The 27,257-nt window shown below is 45.8% G+C and overlaps 1 protein-coding gene across 1 annotated transcript in view; it reads left to right on the plus strand.

Annotated features, from left to right (window-relative positions):
- The window catches only part of LOC105901110, a 55,395-nt gene that overhangs the window by 14,175 nt on the left and 13,963 nt on the right, over positions 1-27,257 (plus strand). Inside the window, exons 5-8 of the mRNA XM_031570562.2 lie at positions 1,643-1,731; positions 3,540-3,654; positions 12,959-13,081; positions 20,362-20,583. Coding sequence (XP_031426422.1) covers positions 1,643-1,731; positions 3,540-3,654; positions 12,959-13,081; positions 20,362-20,583 — 549 coding nt within the window. The remainder of the gene's footprint in view (positions 1-1,642; positions 1,732-3,539; positions 3,655-12,958; positions 13,082-20,361; positions 20,584-27,257) is intronic.

Raw genomic sequence — 27,257 nt, forward strand, 5'->3', positions numbered from 1 at the left:
CCGACATAAAGAAGCATCAGTAATGAGTGTGGTTGCAGAGGATCCCAGGTTGCCAACACAGAGTGGAATTTTGAGCCTTAAGCTTATCTGGGTCTGTATACTTTTAGGAGTGTCCACCACTAATGTGCAATTACTGTGGTTCGGTGCAATTACATTTTTACATTATTCTAGTAATAATTTATACCCTTTTATGTATCTTACGTATACCTTACCTTATCTATGGTCGTATCTCATACTCTTATCTTACTTACTATGTCTTAATTTGGTATAATGTAGAGCTGTAGAGTACAGCTCGGTCTCACTACAAGCATGTCATTGTACAGTTGTCCTTGACCTGTTGTGCGTGTGACAAATATAACTTGAATTTCATGAAAATCATCCAATTTGAGGCTCAAAGAAAATATTTCTTTTTCTTTTCTCTCTTCTTTTTTTTGTGAGTGTGGGTACCACAGTTTAAGCAAATAATGAGAATCTCTATTTCTTGAACAGAATGTGTGTATCTTTAATCTGGATCAAAAGCACAGTGTAAGCCTTCATTATTTGCAACAAGAATAGCCTGTTTTAGTATCATGTGCAAATAGCATACACAGCACAAAAACAAAACAAACCAGAAATCACTGTCAGCAAGAAAATGCTCCCACGAGGGACAAAATAAAGTTTTTTCTTAATTAAAGTAAATAAACAAATCGTAATTACTGATTTTAATTAGCAAATTATATAGCCAAGCATAATCATGGTCTGTTTGCTACCACCATGGAGAGGTGGAGACAGAAAGATGTATTGCAGTTAAAAAGAAAAAAATTGTCAAAGTGCCAGATGCTCAATGACAGCCAGGCGCAGGCATAGACTTTTCTCAAGGTCATTGCAGGTTCAAAGAAATATAAAATGCTCATTCATTTTTTTTTATCATTTATGATTTAATCATGACTTTGAAAAGGACATTTGTGGTACATTGGATGTATGTAACCTATGTAATGAACAATAACACATTTGGCATTTGTACCATGTAGCGAAGGGAGAGCAGGGTCACCCTACCCGGACTCGAACCCAGGTCTACAGGGTACCAAACATGCTCTCTGACCGCCACACCAAAGAGCCCGGCTCCATGGCGTGGCAGCCAGAGAGCATATTCAACCGTAGGGACGATCACATCGTCACACTGCCCTCACCTTCGGGAAGCAGACCCATGTGCTTCACGTACACAGACATCCCTCACGCATACACCAATCATGCTTCTCCCATCCAGAGCACCCCACACACAAGTGCTTCACCCAACCATGGGGTCCTTCACACGGTGCTTCACCCAACCATGGGGTCCTTCACACAGGGTCAACATTCCTGGGGGTCCCTCACACAATATTCACGGGTGCGCCTCCGATGACTTCACAGCAAGGCATCCCACTTCTGACACCATTTGTAGCGAAGGGAGAGCGTGGTCACCCCACCCGGACTCGAACCCGGGTCTACAGGGTGCCAAACATGCACTCTGACCGCCACACCAAAGAGCCCGGCTCCCTGGCGTGGCAGCCAGAGAGCATATTCAACCGTAGGGACGATCACATCGTCACATACCATTTTATTAGATTGTCACTGTTCTGAGGGCTTTCCATTTACTCTGGTTCTGCTCCTTCTCTCCTCTCAGGTGGTGTTGCTGTCTGAGGGCCTGAGTGCACAGGTGTGTCGCTGTCAGGATGTTGAGAGAGCCCTCGACCCGCTGCTGGACAGACTAAGGTACTGTGCTCCAGCCCCTGTCCAGAACTCTTGCACATCAGACCACACTCCAGTTCTTAATATTAACACTGAATATGAATTTCAGTTGTCATTGTAAAATGGTGAGTATTAAGCAGCCGGTATGCTTGACGGATTGGTCATTGCGTTCGCCAACGGTGACGTCAACACAGCTGCAGAGAAAAATACCATCTGCACTCCTGGAAAGAAAATGCGCTTAATTAGAGCACCGGGGAATGTACATGACTGTTAACTGTATCACCAGTATTCATTTGTGGAATAACCGCTGGAAGCAGCAATAAGAAGAGGTCATGTGCCAGATAGAGCACAGTGAAATAGCCTAGGCTATATGAGATTTGAGTTGGATCACCTGGATTCATGTGTCGGGATAAAGTGGAAGAGTTTCTGATTAGTGTTTTAATGGTAGTCACTACCAGAAGTAGCCTGTTGCCTAACTGTAGGTTAACTTAACTTGTTATGGCAACAAAAAATGGTCTCAACTGCATTATGGAACACGTTTTGGCACAGCCTACATGCAAAGTTTTGACCCTCAGGTCTCCATCAGGCAAGACTGTTAGTAAACCACGCAAAGGTTTGTACAATTATTGCAGTAATATCCCTGCGCGAGTTCTGTGCCATCTGGGAATCCTTATGCTCCCAATTGAAGGGTCATTCCTGTATAGACGGACTTGCGACTCGTGTCTCCAGCTTGTTCATTTTGCATATGCGACAGTTGACAAAAATGGGGAGGTATGCGACCAGCCAAAATGACACAAAAGCGCACCACGCGCCAGTGGAAACAGTGTAATTTTTAGAGGGCGCCAGTGGGCGCAAGGACGGGAATGGCGTGTATAAATTCCCCTTAACCAGGAAGGCGGTTTTATTGATAACCCTCCAGTATCCTTTAAAGTGAAACTATTTATCTTTGTGGATGATTGAGTTGTATTGAGCCGACAGGGCGCCTGTAATCCCCTCTGCGTCTCTGTCAATGTGAAGCTGGCCCCGTATCCTGTCTGATCATGCAGCCCCTTGCCTCAGCAGGCATGTTGGCTTCCCCCCCCCCCCCCTGCCCCGGCTGGGAAGCGGCTGCACCTGCTCTCTGTCAGTGGCGTTAAAGGCAGCCGGAGGTGACAGGACCCAGAGGCCCTGAGGAACTCCAGGCCCTCCGCCGGGGCTCAGGCAGGCAGTCCCTCTGCCTCTCCTTCTCACTCCCCTCCGTGGAGCAGCTTGAGCAGCGTGAGCCTCTCGCCGCCTCCCGAGCTCGTCCGGGGCCCCATCCACGGGCGATGAGCGAGGCCGATAGGGTGTCGGTAATCCTTTCAGGCGGGCAGGCCCTTAAGTGGCCGTTATTGTGCAGTCTGATCCAATAATCGCCGGGATTACAGCACTTTGCTCCGACATAATTTCATTTTGTTACACCCTGCAATCGCATGGCCCCTGCCTACTGTTTCACATTAAAGTGTTGACTCCGTGACACGGCGGAGAAAAAGAACCGGGGGTTGAACCCTCTCACTGGTGAACGCCTAAATGTGTCCGGTGGATTCAGTTACAGAGGCATCTAATGTTGTTCAGCAACTCCTGTCTTGAATAGATGTGCGTGTCTGTGTGTGTGTGTGTGTGTGCGTATCTGTGTGTGTGTGTGTGTGTGTGTGTGTGTGTGTGTGTGTGTGTGTGTGTGTGTGTGTGTGTGTGTGTGTGTGTGTGTGTGTGTGTGTGTGTGTGTGTGTGTGTGTGTGTGAGTGTCTGTGAGTGTTTGTGTGTGCCTGCTCCGGTAGACGGAAGAGCATAAATCTCTGTTTCTGCCCCACCAGATCTCTGCTGTGCTCAGAGTCTCCGGGCCCTGAGGTGTGTGTAGCACGGTCCGAGCTCACCCAGCTGATCGAGAGGTGCACAGACGTCAGACAAAAGTTACATCGGAAAGTCAAGGTGATAATCACCATAACATCTGTGCTGTTTGAAAGATTATTCATTGACCTCTTTGGTTACCTTGCTCTTAACACCACAAAATCACACACAGTACACCCCACAGAGTAAACCATCAACTATACACAAAATGCGCAAAAACACACACATACACACACACACACACACACATACACTTACATTTCTGTGTACATAAACACATATTCAGTATGTTTTTTTGTTTCAGTATGTTTCTGTTTGTTTAACTGATGGAAATTAATACTGCTTTTGCCATTCCAGAGGTGTTAATATCACACTGTTGTGCCTGGTCGTGTTCCTGGGGTTCTAAAGTCATATCAGACTACATTCATACCTTGTTCAGATCTCTCTCAGATGGGGATATTTCACATGGAAGCTTTCAGGTTATTGTGTGAATTAAATGACTTCATAGGCGCTCTCTCGCTGTCTCCATCCCCAAGCTCTTACTGAAATCACAGACCTCTCCAAACTACTGGCCCCTAGCCACAAAATGGCTAATAAGGTGTGAATATGTGTCCCAGGGTACTGGCAAAGCGCCGGTCTAAAATGATATCCCCTTCAGATGGAAGATTGGACTTCGTAGTCCCCATTTAATCTTCTCTTCCTTTCTCACCTTTTTACCTTCTGTAACGTGGCTTTGAGGGGAAACTGGAGGGTTTAATAATGCGTGGTATGAAACAGCAGGCTATGTTGTGTGTGTGTGTGTGTGTGTGTGTGTGTGTGTGTGTGTGTGTGTGTGTGTGTGTGTGTGTGTGTGGTGTGTATGTGTATGTGTATGTATAAAGAGTGAATGACTGCAGGCAGGTCTTGGAGCCAGAGCAGAAATGAGAGAGTGTGCGCGGCTTGCGCTACCCCTCCCCTGTCACAAACCTGTCCTGAAGCAGGTCAGGGAACAAAGGCTCATCAGCTCCTTCAGCACCGTGTATGGATTTCCTGTGCGCTTGCCTGTAATGTTGTTCTGACGCAAAGATTTGTTCTCTGCCGGCCTGACTGCCTGGTGTCTGTTCATCGTCCCCATGGCCATGGAGGGGAGGGCCCCCATTCCCCCCTGTGAGCCCATGCGGAGGGAAGTGTCCCCGGAGTGATGTAACACCCATAACAGTCAGATAATAACATGTCACAATGATAGAAAGACCTGTTAACTAATAGACCCGGCGTTATTACATGCTTTATCACCGTGCGTGCGTTTGAGATAAATAGATGAAAAGGACTTTGTGTACCTGTTGTGGGAGTGTGTGTGTGTGTGTGGGGAGTAATGGAATCAATGGGGGATGTGCACCCCCCCTTCCCCTTCCCCCTCCATGGATGTCATGGCGAAGCGCATCTCTTATCCTGAGTCGGTTTCATTTCCCTTCTGCTCTCATTTCTATCATTTTCTTTGCTTTTTGTTTTGGGGTGGGGGGTGGTTGAGCTCAGAAATGAGAGTAAAATCTCTGATGGATTGTTCTGGATCCTAATGGGAACGTCTCGCGGCCCTCTCTGCTTTCATTTATCTCGGCCCACTGTGAGCTCCATCTCAACCATGATTCTGTGTGTTTTCCTCCTGTGAGTGACACATGTGCATGTGGACAACAACATTGTTTTCCCCATGGCAAACGGATCTGTCCTGAGCGGGTTTGAGAAGTTGGAGATGCTGTTGAAGATGGAAGCTAGTGATGCTGTTGAAGATGGAAGCTAGTGTTGCTGTTGAAGATGGAAGCTAGTGATGCTGTTGATGCATTCTGCTGTTTCTATCGGATGGTATGGATCCATGATGGCGTGTGATGGACTCCCACTACACTACCACTCCCTAGAAAGGTGGCAAAGAGATGAGATTATGAAGCAGGAGAGGGAATGGGATTCCAAAGGGTAAAGGGTGCACAGTTGTGTAGCAACTGAAATAGTTTAAATGCTTTTGGAACCAAATGGCATTTCCTCTTTTTACTTTCTCATTGTTTCTATTATATTCATTTGTTTCTGAAAACAAAACAAAACAAAATAACAACAATGGCAAATACGGTATAGCAGAAAATCACTGTTTTTGCCCTTGATTGACAAATCTGGGCAGCCATTAATGTTAGCCAGACTGAAGAGTGGACATAATGGCCTCTTGTTATGTCTGTAATTGCCATAATTGTCAAACCTACATGTGCGTCCTCAAATAACGCACTACAAACATCGTTTGGAGGTAAAATATGAGTGATGACTTCAGGATCAAGTGGGTGTTTGAAGGGATGCTTATTCTCTCAGCTCTGTCTCAAGTATCATTCCCCACAATGTCTGGTTCTTTCATTCTTCACACCTAGTGTGCCGGTCATTTGAAGTCTGTGTGTTGAAAGACCATAGGAATCGGATGGGTAATATTGCCACTTGCAGTAATCATGAAAGTACCCACAATTTAGAAAATTGCCCATCACGTCAAACAATGAGGCTTTGACTCTGTGAATTATGGTATTTCCATCTGTGGAAGCAGGCGATGACACATTTCCAGCCACCACTGAGGATTGTAGTTTGGCTGTAATACATTTTTCAAAGCCCCATCATGATCTTGAAAACAATTATGCTGATAGTTCTTTTACATGCTTTCATTAATGTCAGGCTCTGTCAGCACCCCATATTGAGCTATTTAATGAAGTCAATTTAATTAAACTGTAATTGTCTACTCCGTGTTGTTTTGAAAGCCCCCTGATTAGTTCTCTCAAAGAGGGACAAACTTCCTGGAAAATTCTGTCAGGCAATAATTCACAGTCAGTCTGCTGTGTGTATGTTTTGCACAGTAAAATAGGCTCTTAGTGAAGCAGGAGAAGAACATAACTGAAGAACAAGAAGTGAATTGAAGAATAAAAAGTACTGGATTGTTTGCTTGTCTTGTTCTTGGCAACACAAACCGACATGGTTTGAGACAGATTTCAAATCGACATGAGAATCATTCATTTGGCAGCGCAGTTTTCACTGCAAAAACAGCTGGTGGGTTACATCACATTTTCTTGCCTTCGTCAACTGCTCTAACTCCAGTATGAAATCCATTTTGTAACGGAGAGTGACTTCTCCCTGTTCGGTTTTTAGCGGTGCTTTCTCACTTTGGCAAATGAGCCAGTGCTGTAGTGGTGTAGCAGGTGCGGGAGAGCAAGTAAAAGCCTTGTTGTTTACTAGCTTGCTGCACCACGACGACAGAGAACGAGACTAATACGAATGGTTTTCCAAAGAAGGTTGTTTTCGTATCTGACACCGTGACACGGGGGGGGGGGGGGGGGGGGGGGGGGGGGGAATGCATGTTTTTTTTTATGCCGCGAAGACCAGTGAACGCCACATGCCGGTGGGATTTGGACGAAATCTGTTTCATATTGCCTCGCTTCAGTCCATATTTGGTGTGAGGCTTTCTGTGGGGTTGTGGCTGTGCCTCTCATCTCCCCCCATCTGGATTTCATCAGATTAATTTTACGGCTTGTTAAAGTCACACACTGCCTCAAGAAGACCACAGATTCGTATCAGACGTGAATAAAAAACAATTTTTTTTATAACGCTTAAGCCCTGCCATTAGTGCATGCCTATCATTGATCTTGCATCAGCAAGTGTGAAATTTAAGATGCTCTTGCCTCAGTATGGGTTATCCCATGTTAAATATTTAACTAATGCAATCAGCCGCTGATTTTTTGTGTTACTTCCCATCAATGATTACTCTTATTGAAGAAGCGCTTCCAGTAATCACTTCCCACATCCCTGCTGCTTTAACCAAGCCATTGGCAGTGAGAGAAAACACAGCTTGTCTTTTCTTAAACATCACACAGCAAATAAGCATGGAAAATTCCCAACATGCCTCTCTTACGCCTGAGTCAAAATTAAATGCACAGTGATCTCACATGGTTTCCTGTGGCATTACAAAATGTTTTACCCACCACATAACATCATTCAAAAAAAGGCTTGGCAGAAGTGTCATTCTGTGCCATGTTTTCCCATGCAGCAGTAGGATTAAGCTATCTGGAGCCTTTTGTTCTTTCCTATACCCAGCACCATTACAGCTGTGGTTTGTGGGAGGAGGGTCCGTCGCTGAAACTCAAACAGATGGGGTAGGAAAGATCCCCAGATAATGGCCTCATTCTTACAAATGCAGAAATGATTATCTAGTTCAAACAGTTTTCTGGATGGACGCGCGAGTCACACCAGGTCTGTTTGTCTCCGGGGGTCGTGAGAGTTCAAGACACCGAGATGCTCCTTCAGACCCTGGGTGAGCGTCGGGCCTACCGAGAGGCCAGCTGAAGATGGTAGACCTATTGGGTCAGAGCACTGTGATTTTTTTTTTTTTATACATTTCACATAAAAAGTTTGGTTTTATACTCAACATTTGCATAGGAATTTATGAAATAGGCAGAGAATTCTATGTGTGTGTGTTTGTGTTCGCGTGTTTGTGCGTGTGCCTGCAGACGACTTCCCCGAGTCGTCATCCATCGTCGCAGAGAAATGCTTTCTTGTGATAAGGCCGTGACCCGGCGACGGAAAGTAAATTGCTGGCAGTGACCACTGTTCTCCAATGGCCCTCATGTCAGGAAGTGATCAGTGGGTGGGGGGTGGTGGCTGAGTGGGTGGGGGTTGGGTGGTAGCCGCTCCTGTACCAGAGCAGATTCTAGCCCCTGCAGTCGCTCCACGCCACGGCCCTGGCACATGGATCACGGTAATTACTGTGCTCGGCATCCTGGGTTATTAGTTTAGGGAATGTCAGGAGCGTATATCAAACCCAATTTGCTCCCTGGCTTGAGAGGTCACTCATCTTCTCTGCTCTCTTTCGCTCTCTCTCTCTCTCTCTCTCTCCATTTCTCTCTCTCTCTCTCTCTCTCCACTGCCTTTCAGGGTTCTGCAAGGACAGCTGTCCACTGGACGGCTGTGTTGTTCTCTTTTGCTTTGAGAGTAAGGTTACATTTTCTTTGCAACATAAAACACATATTTCTTTTTGTACGTTTTATTGAAATACTTTCATTCTGAGCTGAAGGCTTTTCCTGTGCCCCACGCAGATAGGGTTGCATTTGAATTTCAATAACATATTTTTTTTCAAAGGTTACTTCAGGCAGACTCCATTCCACCGCTCATCTTAAAATTTTAAATAGTGTAGCCCTGTGGTGATGACCTAAAAGTCTTGTTCTGTTGTTTTATTTAGTATTTCTTTATTTTATACATTAATGATGAGCTGTTAATGTAATCATTGTAGACGTGCAAAATCCTTTTGATCCTAGGCCTAAAATTATTTCCGAATAATGTATGCCCTATCGGAGGCCCTTCTGTGTTGGTAGAATTTCTAAATGGGTAATAATTGTGAAGGCTCGCAAATGGTGTTTGTGGCTCATACTTTTGGTCATGTGGTCTCCTGAGTGTTGCAAGTGAAGGTCCTGGCATACAATCAACTCGGTTATTGTCCTCTATGGACTTCCCATTTCCTGTCTTTTTAATGTGCCGGTCGCACAAATAGCTGATGTTTGAGTTGATTCAGCAGATGGTAGCTCCTTAATGTCAGCAAATGAAAAAAGTAGACCTGCTATTGCCCAACCTGTACATTGGATCAGTTAAAAAAAGACATAGATGCAAGCCTGCCTAACATGTATCCCCTAATATTTGGCATGGAAGTGGGAGTGATAAAAGCATTTATTATTAATGTGGAGTTTGAAAGGGTGGTGCATTAAACTTGAATGCTTGTAGTGTAATGACTGGCTTTCGTGTTTCTGTGTGGATTCACCGTCTCTAATAAAATGCTCGTCTGGAAAACCCTTGTGCATGTGAGCGTTAGTGTTGGTCTTGGTGGGTTCTTATAGAACATGGACGTTCTGTTTGCACTTTGGCCTATTCAAAATGTGAATAACTAATACAACCTACACTAATCTTTTTCAACCTTATCTGACCTACCCTGAGTTCCTCAGCCTTCTAAGAGGAGCAGCGGCCAGTGATGGCTTCAGCCAGGTGGCCTCAAAAGCCAGGCAGTCCCTCTGAAGGCTGATTGAAAGCTCGATGGCCACCGCAGGAGCCTTAAAGGAACAGAGGGAGGCTGGGGAGGAGAGGGGAGGGGGAGGGGGGAGGGTCTCCCCAACAGGGACGTGCTTCAGTACAGAACAGAGGAATCTAGCAGATGGCGGGTTTGGCATTGGCACATGTATTCCGTCCCCGTCCACCCGTCATCTGTCACAGAAGGCCCCGGGGCAGACGTCTGCACCTGAAAAACAGAGAGATAGGAGGAGGAGGAAGAAGAGGAAGAGAGAGAACAGCTACCAATGCCTGTCGCAAAAGCATGGGTGGCTCGAGACCCACTACCAAACCAACAAAATGACAAAATGCACCACTGGGAGAGAAGAAAGCTCCTCTACTCTTGCTGTTGTCTTGTTGGCTTGAGAATCGTAGCAGACAGGCGATGTTCTCAGACGAGGGTTTGCTCGGCGTTGGGGTCTGGGCTCTCTGCGCCTTTATGATTCCATCATTTGCAATTTTTGAAGTGATGAATCTTCCCCCACCCTCCTTACACATCTGCTCTGTGGCATTAGTCAAACACACCATGGGAGAATAACGCTGCACAAGCAGAGCAAGAGCAAGCACGATCAGTCTTCTCAAATTAACGTTTTATTAGCAGTAATGTGTAAAGAGATAATGTTATACATCACAACAGCATATCCTGCTGTGCTTGTTTGCATCTGTGCTCGTTTGTAACCCCTCTTGTATTGCATACGGAATTATTTCAGGTGAGGGTGGGGTGGCACACAGAAAAAAACAAGTCAGGTCCTAAAAACGGCAAACACGCAAACATTTAACTTGAGGTGAAGCAGGTTGAATGCGAACGAAAGCAGAGTGCATTTGCATGTTTACGGCCGTGTCACTGCGGTTTGGCTCAGACATCCTTGGAATGTGGATCTGTGGCTGCCTGAGACGAGCAGGCCTGTGAGGGCAGACTATGAGAGGAGATGTTTACTATGAATCCTGTCCTTGTGCTGGGAGTTGGGAGCGCCCATCGCCCATACACTCTATTGGAAGCAAATGGCAACCGATGGAATTAGGGGTTATGTTTGCATAATCCTGAAATGTTGTCACAGTCCCAGTTGGAAATCACTAGGGTTTGTTTGCATCAGTTTGTGACATGCCCTTTTCCGGAAAAAAATAAATCTTCTTTTCTCCTTTCACCACCCAAGATTTTATGTACTGTTAGACATTTTTAGGTCATCCGCAGCTCGTTGTTTTCATCTGTTTTTTTGATAACTAGCATTGGTTGTTTCTCGAACAAAGCGTTCGTGCTGCTTTTTATGCAAAACACAAAAGGCTGGCCCAGTGTGGCCGCTTCATTTTGGATTTGCCTGTTTTGAATAATCTAGCAGGACAGTTGACCCCTCGCTCTGGTTTAGCGCTTCCAGAAAGCTCCATCAGCCATAGAAAGCTTTACTTGTTGTGAAAGGCACGAGTTTTGAGTCCTGAATTTTGAAATGCACAAAGTACATCTCGCATACTAAAGCAGCAAACGTTTTCAGTGAAGCTTTCGCTTCAGGCTCATGGCGAGTCTAATCACGGTGCCTGGTGTTTCGTGGGCCCAGCGGCTAACCAAGGCTTTGTTCAGACAGCTGCGATCGGCCTGTGGTTCTTTTTTTTTTTTGGTGTCATGAAGATGAGTCGACGGAGATCGCTAAGCGCACTGGAGATTTATATGTCCCTGGCACAGGGAAGAATGTTGCTCGCCTGAGGCGTCATCAGTGTACATTTGTGCTGTGCTGAATATTTCCTGCTCATTACAATGCCCGTGCAGACAGCCAAAGTGCATTCCTTTCAAAAATAACAAGCCCGTAAACCAGTCTACCCATCGCAGTTAAAAAACAGGGAATGGGGAATGATTTTGCATTTTAAAATATGAGAATGTTCTCCTCATAATTCAGCACTGTCTGGAAGGAATCTTCAGACTATGCAGGTGGAATGCTGATGGTGTAAGTGTGTGTGTCTGTGTCTGTGCGTTGTCTCCTGGCTTGAGCTCTGCATGAATATTAACAGATGAGACATTTCGCAATTGTGGAATCTATTAGGCTAAACAAATCTTCAGAATTGCGATTTGAAATGCATCCTGCAAGCTGAATAAGCATGCATATTTAATATTCCCTTGCTGTAGATTGCAAGAGATGTTGTAATGTGTGTTGGTTCAGACCTCGGAATATGACTTATTGTGCAGCAGTCGCAGAGTTTGAACATGGAGGGTAATCTGCAGAGGGATGAACAGCAAAATTAATCTTCCAGAACAGATCCTGAAGCCCTGGCCTGTTTGGCTCTCTGCGGAGAAAAAAAAGATAGAGGTTGAGAGGTTATAAACATCTTACCATTTTCTCAGGAAACAATATTGGGAAATTTGGCGGTTGACTTTTTATTTTCTGCTCTCCGGTAAGGCATCGTGATTAGAGGTCATCAGAGAAGGGAAAGAGGCCAGACTTCTTTATTAGATTTTAATATCAGGTATTCCTTAGAGAAATCTAAGCAGGTTCGCTCTATGTCTGTCTGGCTGAGTGCAGTGGATATATATTTTTCGGAGCTCCGAGCTTTGTGTGGAAAGACTGGCAGGCATGGAAGAAAGTTCTCTGCAAGAAATTCGGGTGATTGTAGTGGCTGTAGGACACAATACTCAGCCATTTTCCGTGACTGGAGCTGTTATCCTATAACATTTGAGTACCTTACTCTTTTCATGAGAGGCTGATGATAAAGTGTGAAATTGTATTAAAAAATAACTATTTTGACCTTAGTGTTTCAGGGAGTGTCACTGCTTTTCAGGCTTCCTGCCAGTGCCAAGTCACTAATATAATGAAGGTTTCTAGTTAGCTATATCACACCCTTTCACTCCTTTATAATGCTAAGCTTATCTTTGTGGCAATAGGTTTAACTCCTCCTGGTATTATCAGTGCTACTGTATGCTAATGCAGCCTCTGTTCTCTCTGTCCTCTCTTTACAGCATCACTCTTCTCAAGCTATCTGAGTGTTATCATCATCTAATAGAACCTGCTTACAGTATCTGCAATCTACATCCTTTTCTAGTGCCACTTAACCTGATTTTTTTTATGGTTTCTGAAAACACAGAGATTCCTGTACAAATCCGTGATGTACATCTTCGGGTTCACTATCTCCTCTGAATGGATTTGTCTTTGAGTATCTTTAGCTTTCCTAATATCTGAAGCCAACCCCCCCCCCCCCCCCAAAAAAAAGAAATCCTGCTGCTTTGATGTTCCTAGGTATGTGCTTAGCGAGGCTCAAGCTGTGTTTTGGAGGGCTGGGGCAGGTGGGAGGTTGTGGAATGTAATCTTCTGCTCTGTGTTTGTAGGCAACAACGGTTGAAGACCTCTCCATGCCCTGGGTGCTGACTAAGTCAAACCTGGTCAAGCAGCCCATAACCCTGCTTGATCTCTGCTACGGCAAGACAAATAACTTAAACCTTCAGCGAGTGGTAAGTCCAGTTCATCAAACACTGTTTTGGGCGGGGGGCTGATATTTCTGCACTGTCAGAGTGTTATCTGCACTGTAGTACCCCATCTGTCACTGTCCATGTACACCGACTATCAGTTTATAGGGTGAGTAAACCAGGCTGTTTTATCTTTTATATATTGATGAATGTCCTTTTTGTACAAATGTAACTTTTTAAATGTACCAGTATAAAGTGTAGCGATTGGCCATTGCAGTGCCCGTAGGAAACTGCACGTTTAGGATGACTCTTTAGACTATTGCCAGTGGTAGGCCCTATATGGGATAAAGGCCTTCAGTCCTTCAAGAACGTGTCCTTTCCCCTGTTTTCAATTGCAGTGTTTCACTGCACCTTGCACACTCAACATTTTCAAATCAGTCTGTTTTGAGAAAAAAAGATAGATTCCCTAGCCTCATATTGTGCTTAAACACTCACACATGCAGAAAATGGAGTAGGTTACAGGGCAGACAAGAAGGTATTTGTCCAATGCAAACCCTCCAACATATGACCAATTTTTTGATCCCATTATTTATAAAGACTTCCCTGACTTTTTCTAAAATGTAATCATGCAAGCTATTCTTTGAGGCCTCAATTGATTCGGATGATTTTTGTTGCTTTGCTAATAGTATGTCATGGGGATGATTATCTGACGGAACAACATGTTCTGCGGTATCGTGCCTTTTGGGAGTAATATGTAGAAAATGTAGCACGTAGATGTGATTAGAGCCTCCGCATGTGTCTTTAATTGGCACAGCAATTACTACTATCTGCTCGACTTGCTCAAAATGTTAATTATGATTGGCCTTGCAGTGATATTCGCTTGCAAAATAATTAAATGCTGGAATACAAATTGATATGCTTTTGCTAATAAAACACTAGCGGGCTGCAGACATCCCCTGAAAGCTGTGTGTTTGCTCTTGAAATGCAATTGCATATTCTCAGGGCCTAGGCTGCTTCTAGTCTCCCATGGGGGGGGTCTAGCTCAAAGCACTTTATTCTCGGGTAAAAAGCTTAAGGCAGTCGGTAGCTTGAATCGTCTTGTGGCCATCTAAAACGCAGCAAACTTCCAAGGGAACGCTGAACCTCCTGGAACACTCATGCTAACAGCACAGTTTTCAATGAGCCCGGAGTCTACCTGCTACCAGCTGTTTGCTTGCTTAACTGCTCTAAGTAGGATTTGTTCACTAAGCATCTTTCGGAGGCTGGAATACTAGGCTGTCTCCTTATAGAATCCTTAAAAGCCATTCTTGTTTTTATGTGTATTGTGTCTGTTGAAATAGTTGTAAAATGTTGTCATGTAGTAGGTTGTAATACAAATACTTGACTTTTTTTCTGTTGTTGTATTTTCCTTTTGTGACCAGCCTCACTCAGATGTATTCATGAAGACATGACAAATGTATCAAGAACCAGCAGGTCATTCTAATGTGTCCTTAACTGCTCTATCCATATTTGTAGACTTAACACAGCTCTTTGGTAGCAGGGGGGAAAAGAGACATATAATCGCCCTCTCTGTTAATCTAGAAGAGGTTAAATCCTGAACGCTCCTCTCCGACGGCAACTGAATAATTGTTTGTCACATGTGTCACCTCCGGTCTCTCCTGAACGCTTTGTCGGGCATGAAGAAATGTTTAATCTCAGCTCAGCCCCCCTATTTCATTTTCCATTTTCACACTGGCCCCAGCTTCATTTTACCCCGCAGAAAACAACAACAACGGCCCAGTCCATCGAGCAATTTAAATTTAAAGTGGATTTTCCCCACATCAGCCTCCCTGGAGACACAAGGATGATGCGCAGTCAAATTGAATTCTGGGAATATGAATGACCGATGGTTGTGCGTGGAGAAAAGGGCGAATAGAACTCCTCGCGTTCCACCTATGTAAATGTTTTCCTATATTTCATTATGAAATAGAAACATTATGGTGTTCTGTTTTTGAATGGAAGAATGAATACTTCTATGGGCTGAATGGTATAGGAAAATACTTGTACACTATCAGGAGCCATGGGGGTGGTTGATTCCATTCAAATAAGACTGGGGAATTATGATAATGAGCTATTTAATATTTAATTCCTTTAATTTGTGCCAGGAGAGTAATCTAAAAAGGGGCTAGGGGGTGGGTAGAGTCTGTTTGCTCTCATTTACAGAGGATGGGAATTGAAGGCTGGCAACACTATATATACTGATATACTATTGCATTATATACCATACAGTTGACAGTCCATTTTCATAACCTTCAAGGAAACATGTAGTCCATCTGACATTCACTGTGTTAATTCATTAACAAAATCGCAGTTCACAATGGAAGGTAAAGAGAAAAAAATTACTTTTAAGCAGCTGATACAGTATATTATGTGTATTATTTGAGACTGCGGTATATAAAGTCCAGTTCAATAAGCTGTGGAAGAATGAAACATTTGGGCCATGATTTTACTGTGAATTGTTTTTTGGACAGTGGTAATATGGCCGCAATTGAAAGGTTTTAGTTTATTCTGCTTCCAGGGATTTTCTTATCATCCAGCGATCTTAAAAACTCTCTCTTTTTGGAAGCTGCTAAATCTGAAGTGGCACAGCAGCGATATAAAGGATCGTATTTGTGCAAAGAGAAATAAAACGTTGAAAGCAGACAGTGATGATTTTGGATGGCGGGCGCAGATGGGAAACACATGTCGATGGGGAGGCTCGATTTTCGTGATGACTCTTCCATCTTTCTCCAAGGCCCTGAGAGAGCCCCCTCCCTCTCTCTCTCGTTCTCTCTCTTGCTCTTTCTGCCCCCCCCCCCCCCTCACACACGCACACACACACACACACGCACACACACACACACACACACACACACACACACACACACACACACACACACACACACACACACACACACACACACTCTCACTCTCTCTCTCTCTCTCTCTCACCCTTCACCTACATGGCTGTTGTCTAAGAGCACTATCCCTTCACTCTGGCAGCAGCAAGAGTAGGCCTGGCCCCATGGAAATGTATGCTTGCAGTCTTTCCTTTCCTGGTTTTATCTGGGATTGGCCATGGCAGGCCATGACTTCTGCAATGAGAGACTAAGGAAAATAAAAAAAAAAGCTGTCGTGTCGTTGCTGACCTTTTGATTTTGAAGTCCACAGTGTCTGTTTATTTGCCACCTCCAAACACAATAGGAAGTAAAGTGAGATAAGCCATCAGAAATCAGCTCCACAGTATCCAACAGCCAGTGAGGTGAAAACATACCAAAACCAAAACATTGGAGCTACTGTATCCTCTTATCCACCCTATGTCTTTACACTGTTAATGCCCAATGTGAAATGAGTGGTAGGACATACGGGAACATGGGACTGGTGGCATAAATAACGAAGAGGAATCCAGATGGAAACGCATTTACAACAGTGTCACCTTGTTAAAGTCACCCATTATGAAATTAGTTGGTTTAAATTAATTACACTTGTTGCCTCCATAGGCCCAATCAGCTTGACTTTAAATTAAATACGCATATTTGCGTCCACCTTTGCCCATGCCATGCTGCTGGTACCCCAGCGCAAACCTGCTAGCACTTATAAGGCTATTAGATATGGTGAGCATAAAGGTGAGGCATGTCATCTGGAATAATTTCACGCTTGAAATGTGTTCCAGCCAAGCTAAAAGCACCATGTGTACGTTCTAAATCAGGCTCTTGGCTGCTCACACTACAAATTGGTCATAAGTCCATTGTAATGGGTAGCATATGAATCCCATGGTGCCTTGGCAGTGGGAAGAGAGGGAGGGGTGTTTTGATGTTTTCATGCTATTGTCTGTTTACAGTCAGACAGGAAAACAAAAAGCAGAACAAATCAGCAATTGATAAATGTCGGCGGAAAACTGCTGAAATGAAGACCGTTCTTCTGCTGTAATGTAATGGAACATGGAAATCACAAACATGGATGAGAAAGATTTAATGTTTTAATCTGCAGATTTTAATACTAGGAGATAGTGCCACATCATGATGTTATTGTTTTTGTTTCAAGGTTGATGTTTCGTAATAGGCTTTTGTCATTCAATAGCTGTATCTAATCCAACATGATCTTTTTGCCTACTTGGGTATTACCAGATTGTCCTGTCACAGTTGGAGTGTGCTTTTTTTTTAAGGTTTACTAATGTTTCATATGACATCCAGCAAACATATATACACACATATACAGACATCATATGACATTCAGCAAACAATACAATACGAAATCTGGCTAACCTCCCATCATTGCAACAATCCTCACTCACATATGCCTCCTTCTCTGCTGGGTTGTGGAACTGCCAATCTGCAGTTTAAAAAGCTGATTTCATTTCTTGCTATGCTAACCTGCTATCCCTTGAGCTACTGGCTCTCCACTAACGCCACATTCTCCTATACCTCCCGTCTGTCCGGGGGAGGAGGTGGGGCTGGATTTCTAATTTCCAACTCATCTGTCGCCTCCAAACAAATACACCTCTTTCGGGTACCATCCTGTTATGGTGACCGCTCTGGTAAAATGATCTGTGGTTGTCTTTACCATCCACCAGGAAAGACACTAGACACAGTTAGACACACTGTTGCCTTCCATTCCAAAACATGGCTTTCCGCCATACTAATCCAAGGTGATATGAACATCCACTTATCTAAGCGCTGTACATTCATTTGACCTAAACGGGATTTAAGCCCTCCGACTCACTAAGTCGGCTAAGACCTTGACCTTATCCTCATTGGAAAATGTACCCCAGACAGCCTAATTGTCATGCCTCTGCACCTCTGGCCATTATTTCATTCATGGTCTCATTCTGCTGCAGTGTCTGCAACCTGTCTCCCACCCACTTTTCCTAAGTGGTCACCTCTGCTCTACCTCCTCTTAGCACATTTTCCTCACTAGAGGTCAGAGAGAGTGTCTCTGCTCTACACTGAGCTCTGGATAGCCTGTGTTCTCCATCCACCAAGCCTACTCGCTCTAACCAACCTCACCATGGCTGACAGATACCATCTGAAAGCTGAGTACTGAAAATGGTGTAAATCCAGTGACCCTGCTGATCTTCCCTCTCATCCAGCATCAGTACCACCAAAACTGCTTTTTACCAAAAGATCAGCAGTACCTCAGACACTTGGAAACTATTTTGGGCCTTCAAAACATTGCAATACTCAATCCTACACAACCTCCTCTACTAGACACAAACCTTTCAGTTGATTTTCAAACAGGTCTCAGAATTCCTCTCACAGAATGACCTCCTTGATTCAAATCAGTCGGGCTTCAAGAGAGGCCACTCCACTGAAACGGCCCTGTTATCTGTGACGGAAACCCTAAAGGATGCTTGAGCTGCTGCAGCTCAGTCCTCGGTTCTTTTTTGGCTGGACCTATCAGCAGCCTGTGACATGGTGAACCACCGCAACCTGCTATCCGTACTGTCTGATATGGGAATCTCGCAAAGCGCATTCTTGGTTTGAAACCTACCTCACTGGGCGTTGTTTCAATGTGTTGTCTGCTGCAAGAACAAACGTCTGTATCCCATCGTCTTTCCACAGCACTGGGGCCCCTTCTCTTTGGAATATACACCACCTCCTTTGGTCAGATTATCTGCTCGTATATCTTCTCATATCACTGCTACGCAGACGATACCTAACTATACCTGTCGTTCCTGCCAGATGACCCCATAGTCTCAGCGCGGATCTCGGCTTGTCTCTCAGACATATCCACATGGATGAAGGAATGCCACCTTCAACTGAACCTTTCTAAGACTGAACCCATCCAATCCCTCTATCCTTAACAATATCAACATTTAAAATTGCCTCTTCATCTCTCACCCCAACCAAGGATGCGAGAAACCTGGGTGCCATGATTGTTGACCAGTTATCCTTCTCTGACCATGTTGCATCTGTCTCTCAGTGGTGACTGTTTGCACTATACAACATACGAAAAATCCGGCCTTACCTGTCTCAGTATTCCACCCACCTCTTGGTACCGGCCATGGTTATCGCTTTGACTACTGCAATGCCCTCCGAGCGGGTCTCCCAGCATCACCAGTGAAACCCTTACAGCTGGTCCAGAATGCGGCGGCGCATTTGGTTTTCTATCAACCTAAAATGGCACGCTACTCCGCTACTCGTTGACATCCACTGGCTTCACATGTTCGCTCGATTCAAATTCAAGTCACTAATGCTTGCCTACAGAAGGACTTCTGGGTCTGCACCCATCTACTGGAACCCTATTACAGGCTTATGCTCCTTCTCGGCCACTGCATTCCTCCAAGGAAAGTTGTCTGGCATTGCCCTCCTTACACATATGGCAATCTCAGTTCAGACTTCTCGTTTATGGTTTGGCATCCCTTTCTATCTTCGAGAATCTGTCGAAGACTCATCTCTTCTGAGAGCACCTCCTCTCGTAACATACCTAACTCGCACTTACTGCGCACTTCCTTACCGGATCTCTTTGTCTTATTGAATAGATTGTTGTTCCTCACTTGTAAGTCGCTTTGGATAAAAGCGTTTACCAAATGAGTAAATGTAAAATACTGAGCTACAGATATGAACTTTAAAGTACTGCGTGTCCCCTCTGGCTTTGAAAAGCTACTGCTGAACCTGAAGCTGCCAGGTCTGTGTGGGCCTCTGAAGCTGAAGGCTGCTGTTGCCTTTGGACAGGTCCTGCTGTTTGATCCTTGTTTGGATATTTGGACGCTGGTGTCAGACTTCAGGCCTCTCTCTCTGTCTCCGGTCTTGGTGGGGCAGCGCTCCCTCTCCACGTCAGCTTTGTTTATTGTTCGTGTCACCTTGAGCTGCTTACTGGCATTCCAAAAACACAGAACCACACCACACCCCCCATCCCCCATCTCCTTTTTTCTTTGTCCCTCTCATACACATACGCACACACACACACACACACACACGCACACACACACACACGCACACACACACGCGCACACACACACACATGCACACACACACACACACACACACACACACACACACATACACACACACACACACTCACTGTCATGCTGACGGGCATGATGAACGTCCTGCACGTCCCGACAGGCCCTTGTCTTGTGTCCTCTCCCTGTGGCAGGCAGGTGCAAGGTCCCTGTGGACAGCTTTCCCTCCCTCCCTCTTTCCTTCTCTCTCTCTCTGCCTTCCTTCTTCCCTCCCTCTTTCCCTCCCTCTCTCTGTCTTTCTCCTCTTTTTCCTTGACCCATCACCTGTGCCCGTGCCCTCAGCTTTTGACAGCGTTGACGGTTGTTGTTGTCTCCCCCTCTCCCCCTCCTCCCCTTCCTGTAGAGTGCCCTGGAGTCCCGGCTCTGCCAGCTGTTCAAACACCTGTACGGGATCAGGCAGACCCTCAGCCTCGTCCTGGCCCCTGGGGCGGAGGCCCTCCCCAGGCGGGGCCCCTCGGCCCTCTACGCCCGGCTGCTCAACCAGGCGGCGAGCTGCGTGCCTCAGCTGGACGGCTGCTGCAGCGACCTCCTCATTCTCTCGCTGCTCATCCCCACGTCCCCATGGGTGAGTCAGACGACCCACCATCTCGGTCCCCCAGCACGGGCCCTTCTGCCAGACCAGTTTAGGGCTGAGGTCTCTGAAGGGGCAGTTGGGACTCTCAAAGGTTGTCTGTGTTCCATGAGCTTCAGGTGTGTGTGTGTGTGTGTGTGTGTGTGTGTGTGTGTGTGTGTGTGTGTGTGTGTGTGAGTGTTTCTACAGTGTCCTGACCCCTTTCTCCTTCTCTTGCCTCCCCTCCTATGGTTGACTCTGTATGTATGCAGCCTGTCAGTTAGGTTTATTAGTTTACTTTGGGAAAGTACATTTACCAATAGCAATGTTTTTCTTCCACACATGTACTCTGAGGTAGCTGATTATACCAATTACTTGGTTCAAACTTTGTGCTAATTAGTAAATGCTAGGGAAGACTTCTGCTTCCTGATCTTGGATTATACACTTGCCAGCATAGTTCAGACAGAGAACAGAGACAAACAAACACGTTCTGTTGGCTCTGGGATACAGAACTCTGAAAGCTGCAAATAATCCATATAGTCCCAAGGCCTTTGCTTCTGTGTGTGTGTGTGTGTGGGCACACTTAGTATATTTATGAGTATGTGTATATATGTCTGTGTGTGTGTGTGTGTGTGTGTGTGTGTGTGTGTGTGTGTGTGTGTGTGTCTGTACCGTCAGGTTTGTATACGGGTGTGTGTGTGTGTGTGTGTGTGTGTGTGTGTGTGTGTGTGTGTGTGTGTGCGTGTGCGGAGGTGTTCTGAGGTATTAACAGCCCACCCCAAGGTTGTGCGGATTTGGGAAAGTGTTCCACTTTGTAATCACGAGGATTAATCAGCATGAGGGCCTCAAGGCAAGCGAGCTTATTGACACCACTCCGCCACTCACAGCAATTAAACACGCCTGCTCATTTTCCAGCCATGGCCCCAGGCCTCCTCCTCCATCCCTCCACCCGCCGCTGCTAAACATATTAGAATTGATGGCTCCCATCATTGATTATTCATTTCCTGTCAACTCTGTTTTAACAAATACTCTTTCACCATTTACTTGCTATTAAACATATGAGCTTAAGCTTAAGCTGCTGTTGTGACTGCACACTGGAATCCTCTCTACATATTTGGCAATGAGTGGATGAGTGCATTGTGAAAATAGCTAATGGTGATTCCTGTAATGCTTATCGTGTGTCGTGTCACTCTCACCAGTGCTAATTAGTTTTGATGTTGTGGTAGTCTGGGAGTTGGTGTTGCTTTTGATGCTTATATCTGCATCAGAGTCCTTTCAGCGTGAGGAAGCTGTGTATAAAGATCCCAGTTTCTCTCAGCACAGCAGGCTTTTAGCTGAAACAAGATGCACTTACAGAAACATGTTCCATTGAAAGCTGAAGGGATTTCTGTATCTGCCCACCATAAATACATAATTATATACACAGACTGACATATGGTAAGACATACTGTAAGACATACACAACATACACACACACACCTGCCGACACACACAGACTTGCATACATACACATACACACACATGCTCGCTGATATATTTTGTAACACAAACACAGGCACGCACACACTCCTATCTATTCAAAAACACACACACACACATACATTGATACACACCACACAGCATCACTTTATACACTTTCTACCTTTGTTCGTGTGAGTTGTCCTACCCCCTGCCGCCGTTCCATTCTCCACAGCACTATTGACGGGCCTCCCGGTGAACGGAAGGGGATTGAGGAAGTGCCGAGCCCGAGCATGTGGAGGTCCTCAGCTGTGGTAGCTCCCACTGCCGTGGATAAAGCGGCCAAGACCTGCATTAACCCCCCTCCTACACAAACACACACACACACACACACACACACACGCAGTTCCTCCAAACCCCTCCTGGGGCCTGTGGGCCCCAGCCACGTGCATAATTCATCCACCTTTGAAATGATATGCCATCCACATGTGATGGAGGAGAATAAAACCTGACACGGTTTTAAAACTCACAGCGACCCTCTCTCCCCTCAGCAGCCACTGCCGACTCCCTCCTCCGGGGAGAGACGCTTGGAGATCAAAGGTTAGCGGTTCCTAGCTGCTCCATCGGCAGGTTTTCAAAGCCATGTCTTGAATCTACACTCACGTAAATTAAGGCACAGTGGCCAGCCTGTCCTATGATCTCACTTGTCTGGCAACGGCCACAATCATTGAAAGAAAACAACAACAACAACAACAACAACACATGTTTAAGACTAAAGCTTAAGGCTAAACTTTAGCTGTTATTGTTGCCTATGGTCTCTCTGAAGCAGAGAACCAATGAAACCCCTCCAGAAATGGACGCAGTGTGGCGAGGGGGTTGGCTCTGTTGCTGCGGGGCTTGGGGCTCTCCCATCCCGTGAGAAGGTCCCATCTGGTAGGGGAGCAGCTCTGAGCTTCCATGAGTGAGCACACACCCACCAGACACACCAGAGCACACACCCACCAGACACACCGGAGCACACACCCACCAGACACACCGGAGCACACACCCACCAGACACTCACCACACAAATCACCCCCCCTCCCCCCTCCTCCATGTTTCTGCACGAGCGGACAAGCACACATCAGGAACTTCATCAGAAGTGGAGGGCATCCATCATTCTCCTCTCCATGGTTCCTCACTCACTCATCGCAGCGCTGGGGAGGAGAGCGGGGCCCCCAACCCCCCCCCCCCCCCACCACAGCCACGCTGACAAGATAGATGCTCTTGATGCTTCGGCTGGGCATGGTGCGAGGTACAGCCAAAGCAGCCCATCTGCTTGGCTTGTGCAGAGCAGACTCTGTGATTTATACACAGCCTGGTTTGTACACACAGCGTTATCAGCCATTTGAGCGTCGGACTCCTCCTGATGGAAGGTAATCGTTGCCTAAGTGACCGAGCGCGGCGGTGATTCATCTCCCCACGAATAAATGCCCCCCAAAATGCAAAAAACCCACAGAGAGGCGACAATAGCCCATCCTCCAGTTTGAAGTTCAAAAAGGTGCGCTTACATTAGATATTCTGTCTATTCCCTCTCTCTCTCTCTCTCTCTGTCTCTCTGTTTCTCCCTCCTCGTCTCTCACTCTAGGGCTTTTTTATAAAATCACCAGTTTTATGTTGTGACAGGAAATGGAGACGTGAGGTGGGAGACAGATGTCACTATCCATTGCATGTGTCTGTGTGTGAGAGACGGGCTGATCTGCATAGCCCTGGTGCAGCGCGGATGGATCAAAAGGAAGGTTCTGGCCCCTGAGATGTCGCAGTTTGATTCAAAAGCTCTTTGTTGTGGGCACTCTGCATTTCTCTTGGGATGGAGAGAGAGGGGGGGGGGTATAGAGAGAGATGGATAGAAAGTGAAAGAGAGAGAGAGGGGGGAGTATAGAGAGAGACAGAGAGCTATATCTTGGCTCTGCTGGTCACATCCCTAAAGCAGTGTGGCTCTGCTGCTGCTCTTACTGGCTCTAACAGGTCCAACATCCAACAGACATGTCTGTTTTTGTTAATGAAGAGTAACGAGTAAAGAGTAATTCTTCTAACATCTCATTCCTTTCTGTGGTTCGAGCTGATTTGTTTTTTAAGAGCCACTGAATGTCAGCCAGCGCCTCTTTTAAAATAATCAGAGATTTTTCCTTTGACCCCGTCTGGATTGATTTTCGCTCCAGGCAAGGTGAAGAAACACAACCCTGCTGCAGACAAAGCATGTTCTCCAGACATTAATGGTCGTTAAATGGTTTTTAGTTGTCTGGAAATCCGTATCCGAAAAGTAACTCATAACCAAGCAATACACAATACACTTGTTTTCTTTTTCAGCAACCAGCTTCTCTATTCTAGACATAGCCATGTGGTCCTTAGTAATTACTAGCACCACATAAACATGACTTTTCTTTGCAAGATTCTCCATGCTGCATAGACTGGAGTGCATGGATAGTGGAATATCCCTGACGCCACCAGTGACAAGGAGAAACGTGTACATGAAACCTGTCACTTAGCTCTCTCTCACCCCCAGTGTTGAAAACCATTAGTAGTGGACCCTGATGGTTATGAATAATACTGAAGGTTGTCTGGGTATGGGGCCATGACCTCACTCCAGTGTGTGAGGTGACACGACACAGCTGTGAGAAGCTGGTCAGATGAAGGCTTATGTGGGAACTGGAGTACAACTCTTGTTAGGGAACACACCCTCACAATATATCTTTACACACACACACACACACACACACACACACACACACACACACACACACACACACACACACACACACACACACATATATATATATATATACTCATGCAACTGGGTGCTTTACAAGTAACAGTAGACACACGTAGACACAAATGTGGAGGTGTCTGGAAGCATTCTTAATTCACCTATCAAAATGAGTCTAATATGACCGTTTATCCAGAGCGACTTAAGCAAAGGGATGAATGTTGTTGTTTGCATTCTATCCTAGGATTAATCTATTATCAATAACTCAGAACTCAAATCAAGCATGCACTGGAAATGTGTTATTAATTTCCCATGCCGACGACTGGGCTGTGGTGAAGGCTGCTATCAAACAGTCCCAGACATTTCACATCAGAGAGTAAACCTTACGTTTACGCTTTGAACATCGCAGCAATGATTCAGACCCCCCCCCCCCCACCGCCCTGTCAATTGTACAGACTCACTCCTGATCTTCAGAGGACTCACCAACACCCGCCACCAACTTCAGATTTCAGCTTTGGAGATTATGGAACTAATATCGCCTTGATGTTTAATTCACGTGTGGCACTCTTTAGACCACATCAATTCTTTATGATAAACAGGGGAAAGGAAGGGGGGGGGCAGAGAGGCTTGGGAGGGGTGGGAGAAAACAAATCATTGCTGACACTGGCGACTCTAAAACTCTCTCTCGTACACAGTCTAATGAAATCCCATGCAGCATTACTTTAGCTGTCCAAAATCACACGGGAGAAAGAAGCAAATTACTCCACTGTGTGCACAGAGACAATTTGCATGTGGAATAAGACACATCCCCTCCTCTGTGTGAGCTCCAGCCTTAGCACACATCCTGTAGAATTGGATTGCGGACGTGTAGGTGAATCCCTGCAGTATTAATAGCCAGGCATATGGTTGTGCTTTACTTGGAGATCATTACAGTGACTTATTTGCCTGCCGCCCCCTGACCCTCCCCCCCACCCCCACCCCTCCGTCTGGCTGCCTGGCGTGGTGTGCGGTGCCCAGTGGAAACCCGTCCTCCCTCTCAAGTCCAATATGGGCTATCGTGCCCGTGCATGTAAATGAGTGCCGCAGGCTTAGGCGGTGCAGAGAGGGCCCCAAGTAAATTGCAGACGTCTCTCTGATTCGCTGTCTGATTGCTTGTCTGTCTGGCGGACTGGAGTTCCTCTTGTTTTCCTCTTTTGCATTTTTGTTGTTGTTTGAAACCGGTTCCCTCTCTCTCTTTCTCTTTCTCTTTGTCCTTCTCTTTCTGTTTATTTCTGTCCACCTCTGGAGGGAATGGGGAAAACAGATGCGCTCAATTGTGACGGACTGAACAACTGTCTCCCAGGTTCACAGCTAGCCAGCACATCGGTGTTTCCTGTCTGGAGTAATCTCCAGTCGCTCTTTTTCATGTTCTTCCCCCTCTTTTTTTCTCCTTTCCAGGACGGTAGATAAAGTCATATTTCTCCCTTCTCGCTCTGACGGCTACGGTGTGTTCTGTGCCAGCTCTGATATCTTCCCTCGCGCTGTAAATCTCGGGCTCCGTCTCCTACAGAGAAACGGGGGCACATGTTGTCAGCTTGGGGTATTTCAGCTGTTGTATAATGCCGTCTTTCTTTTCCGAAGCAGCTTTGCGAAGAGAAAGAGTAATGGGATTTCTGGGTTGTAGCGGGACTTCAGTGTTGTTGGACATTTTATTGTGATTCAGATTAGAGTGGAGTTGTCTTTTGTAGTGCTATAAAAACGCACTTTGAATCTTTTTGCAGAGAACAAAGCAAAAAGTTGTCTTTTTCTTCCTCCCTTCTCATACTCTCTCTGTCTCTCTCACTCCTTTCTTTCTCTTTCTATCTTTCTGTCTTTCTTTCTTTCTTTCTCAATCACAAGCCCCCAGCTGTATCCACCTGTTCTCTTCCTCCCGCTCACCAGGCATAAAAACTCCAACTCACATGAGGAGATCATTATAAATCTCCCAACACTTGAGGTGCTTTACCATAAATATCCCTCCCCTCTCCTCCACCTCTCCCTGCTCCCCTCTCTCTCTCTCTCTCTACCTCTCCCTCCCTCTCTCTCTCTCTCATTCAACCACTCTCCCCAGCCCACTAAACCCTTCATTTTAATGAACTGGATTTGCTCCAAAGAGAAGGTTTAGGCTCAGCGCAGACACCTTATCTGTCAAAAAGCGAAGGCAGAAAAAAAAAAAGAGGGATCAAAGTGCTTGGCGGGATCAGAACGGAGAAGCTGCTCTCGGAGCACCCACCATTTAATTAGTCCCTAATTGGCACACAACTAAACAGAAGCCCAGAGCAGGTGTAAACAGACCGTTGCCCAGCTCATGTGGTGGTGGTGGGGGGGTGGGGGGTGGTGGGGGGGTAGTTGGGGTGAGGTGGAGTGGGGGGGGGGGGGGGGGGACTTTGGAGGGGGAGCTCCCCATGGGGACAGGAGGGACCTAGTTAGTGTCTGACAGTGCCAAGGAAAAATCATGACAATGACA

The sequence above is a fragment of the Clupea harengus genome, chromosome 7 (assembly GCF_900700415.2).
Source record: "Clupea harengus chromosome 7, Ch_v2.0.2, whole genome shotgun sequence".
Classification (NCBI taxonomy): Eukaryota; Metazoa; Chordata; class Actinopteri; order Clupeiformes; family Clupeidae; genus Clupea; species Clupea harengus.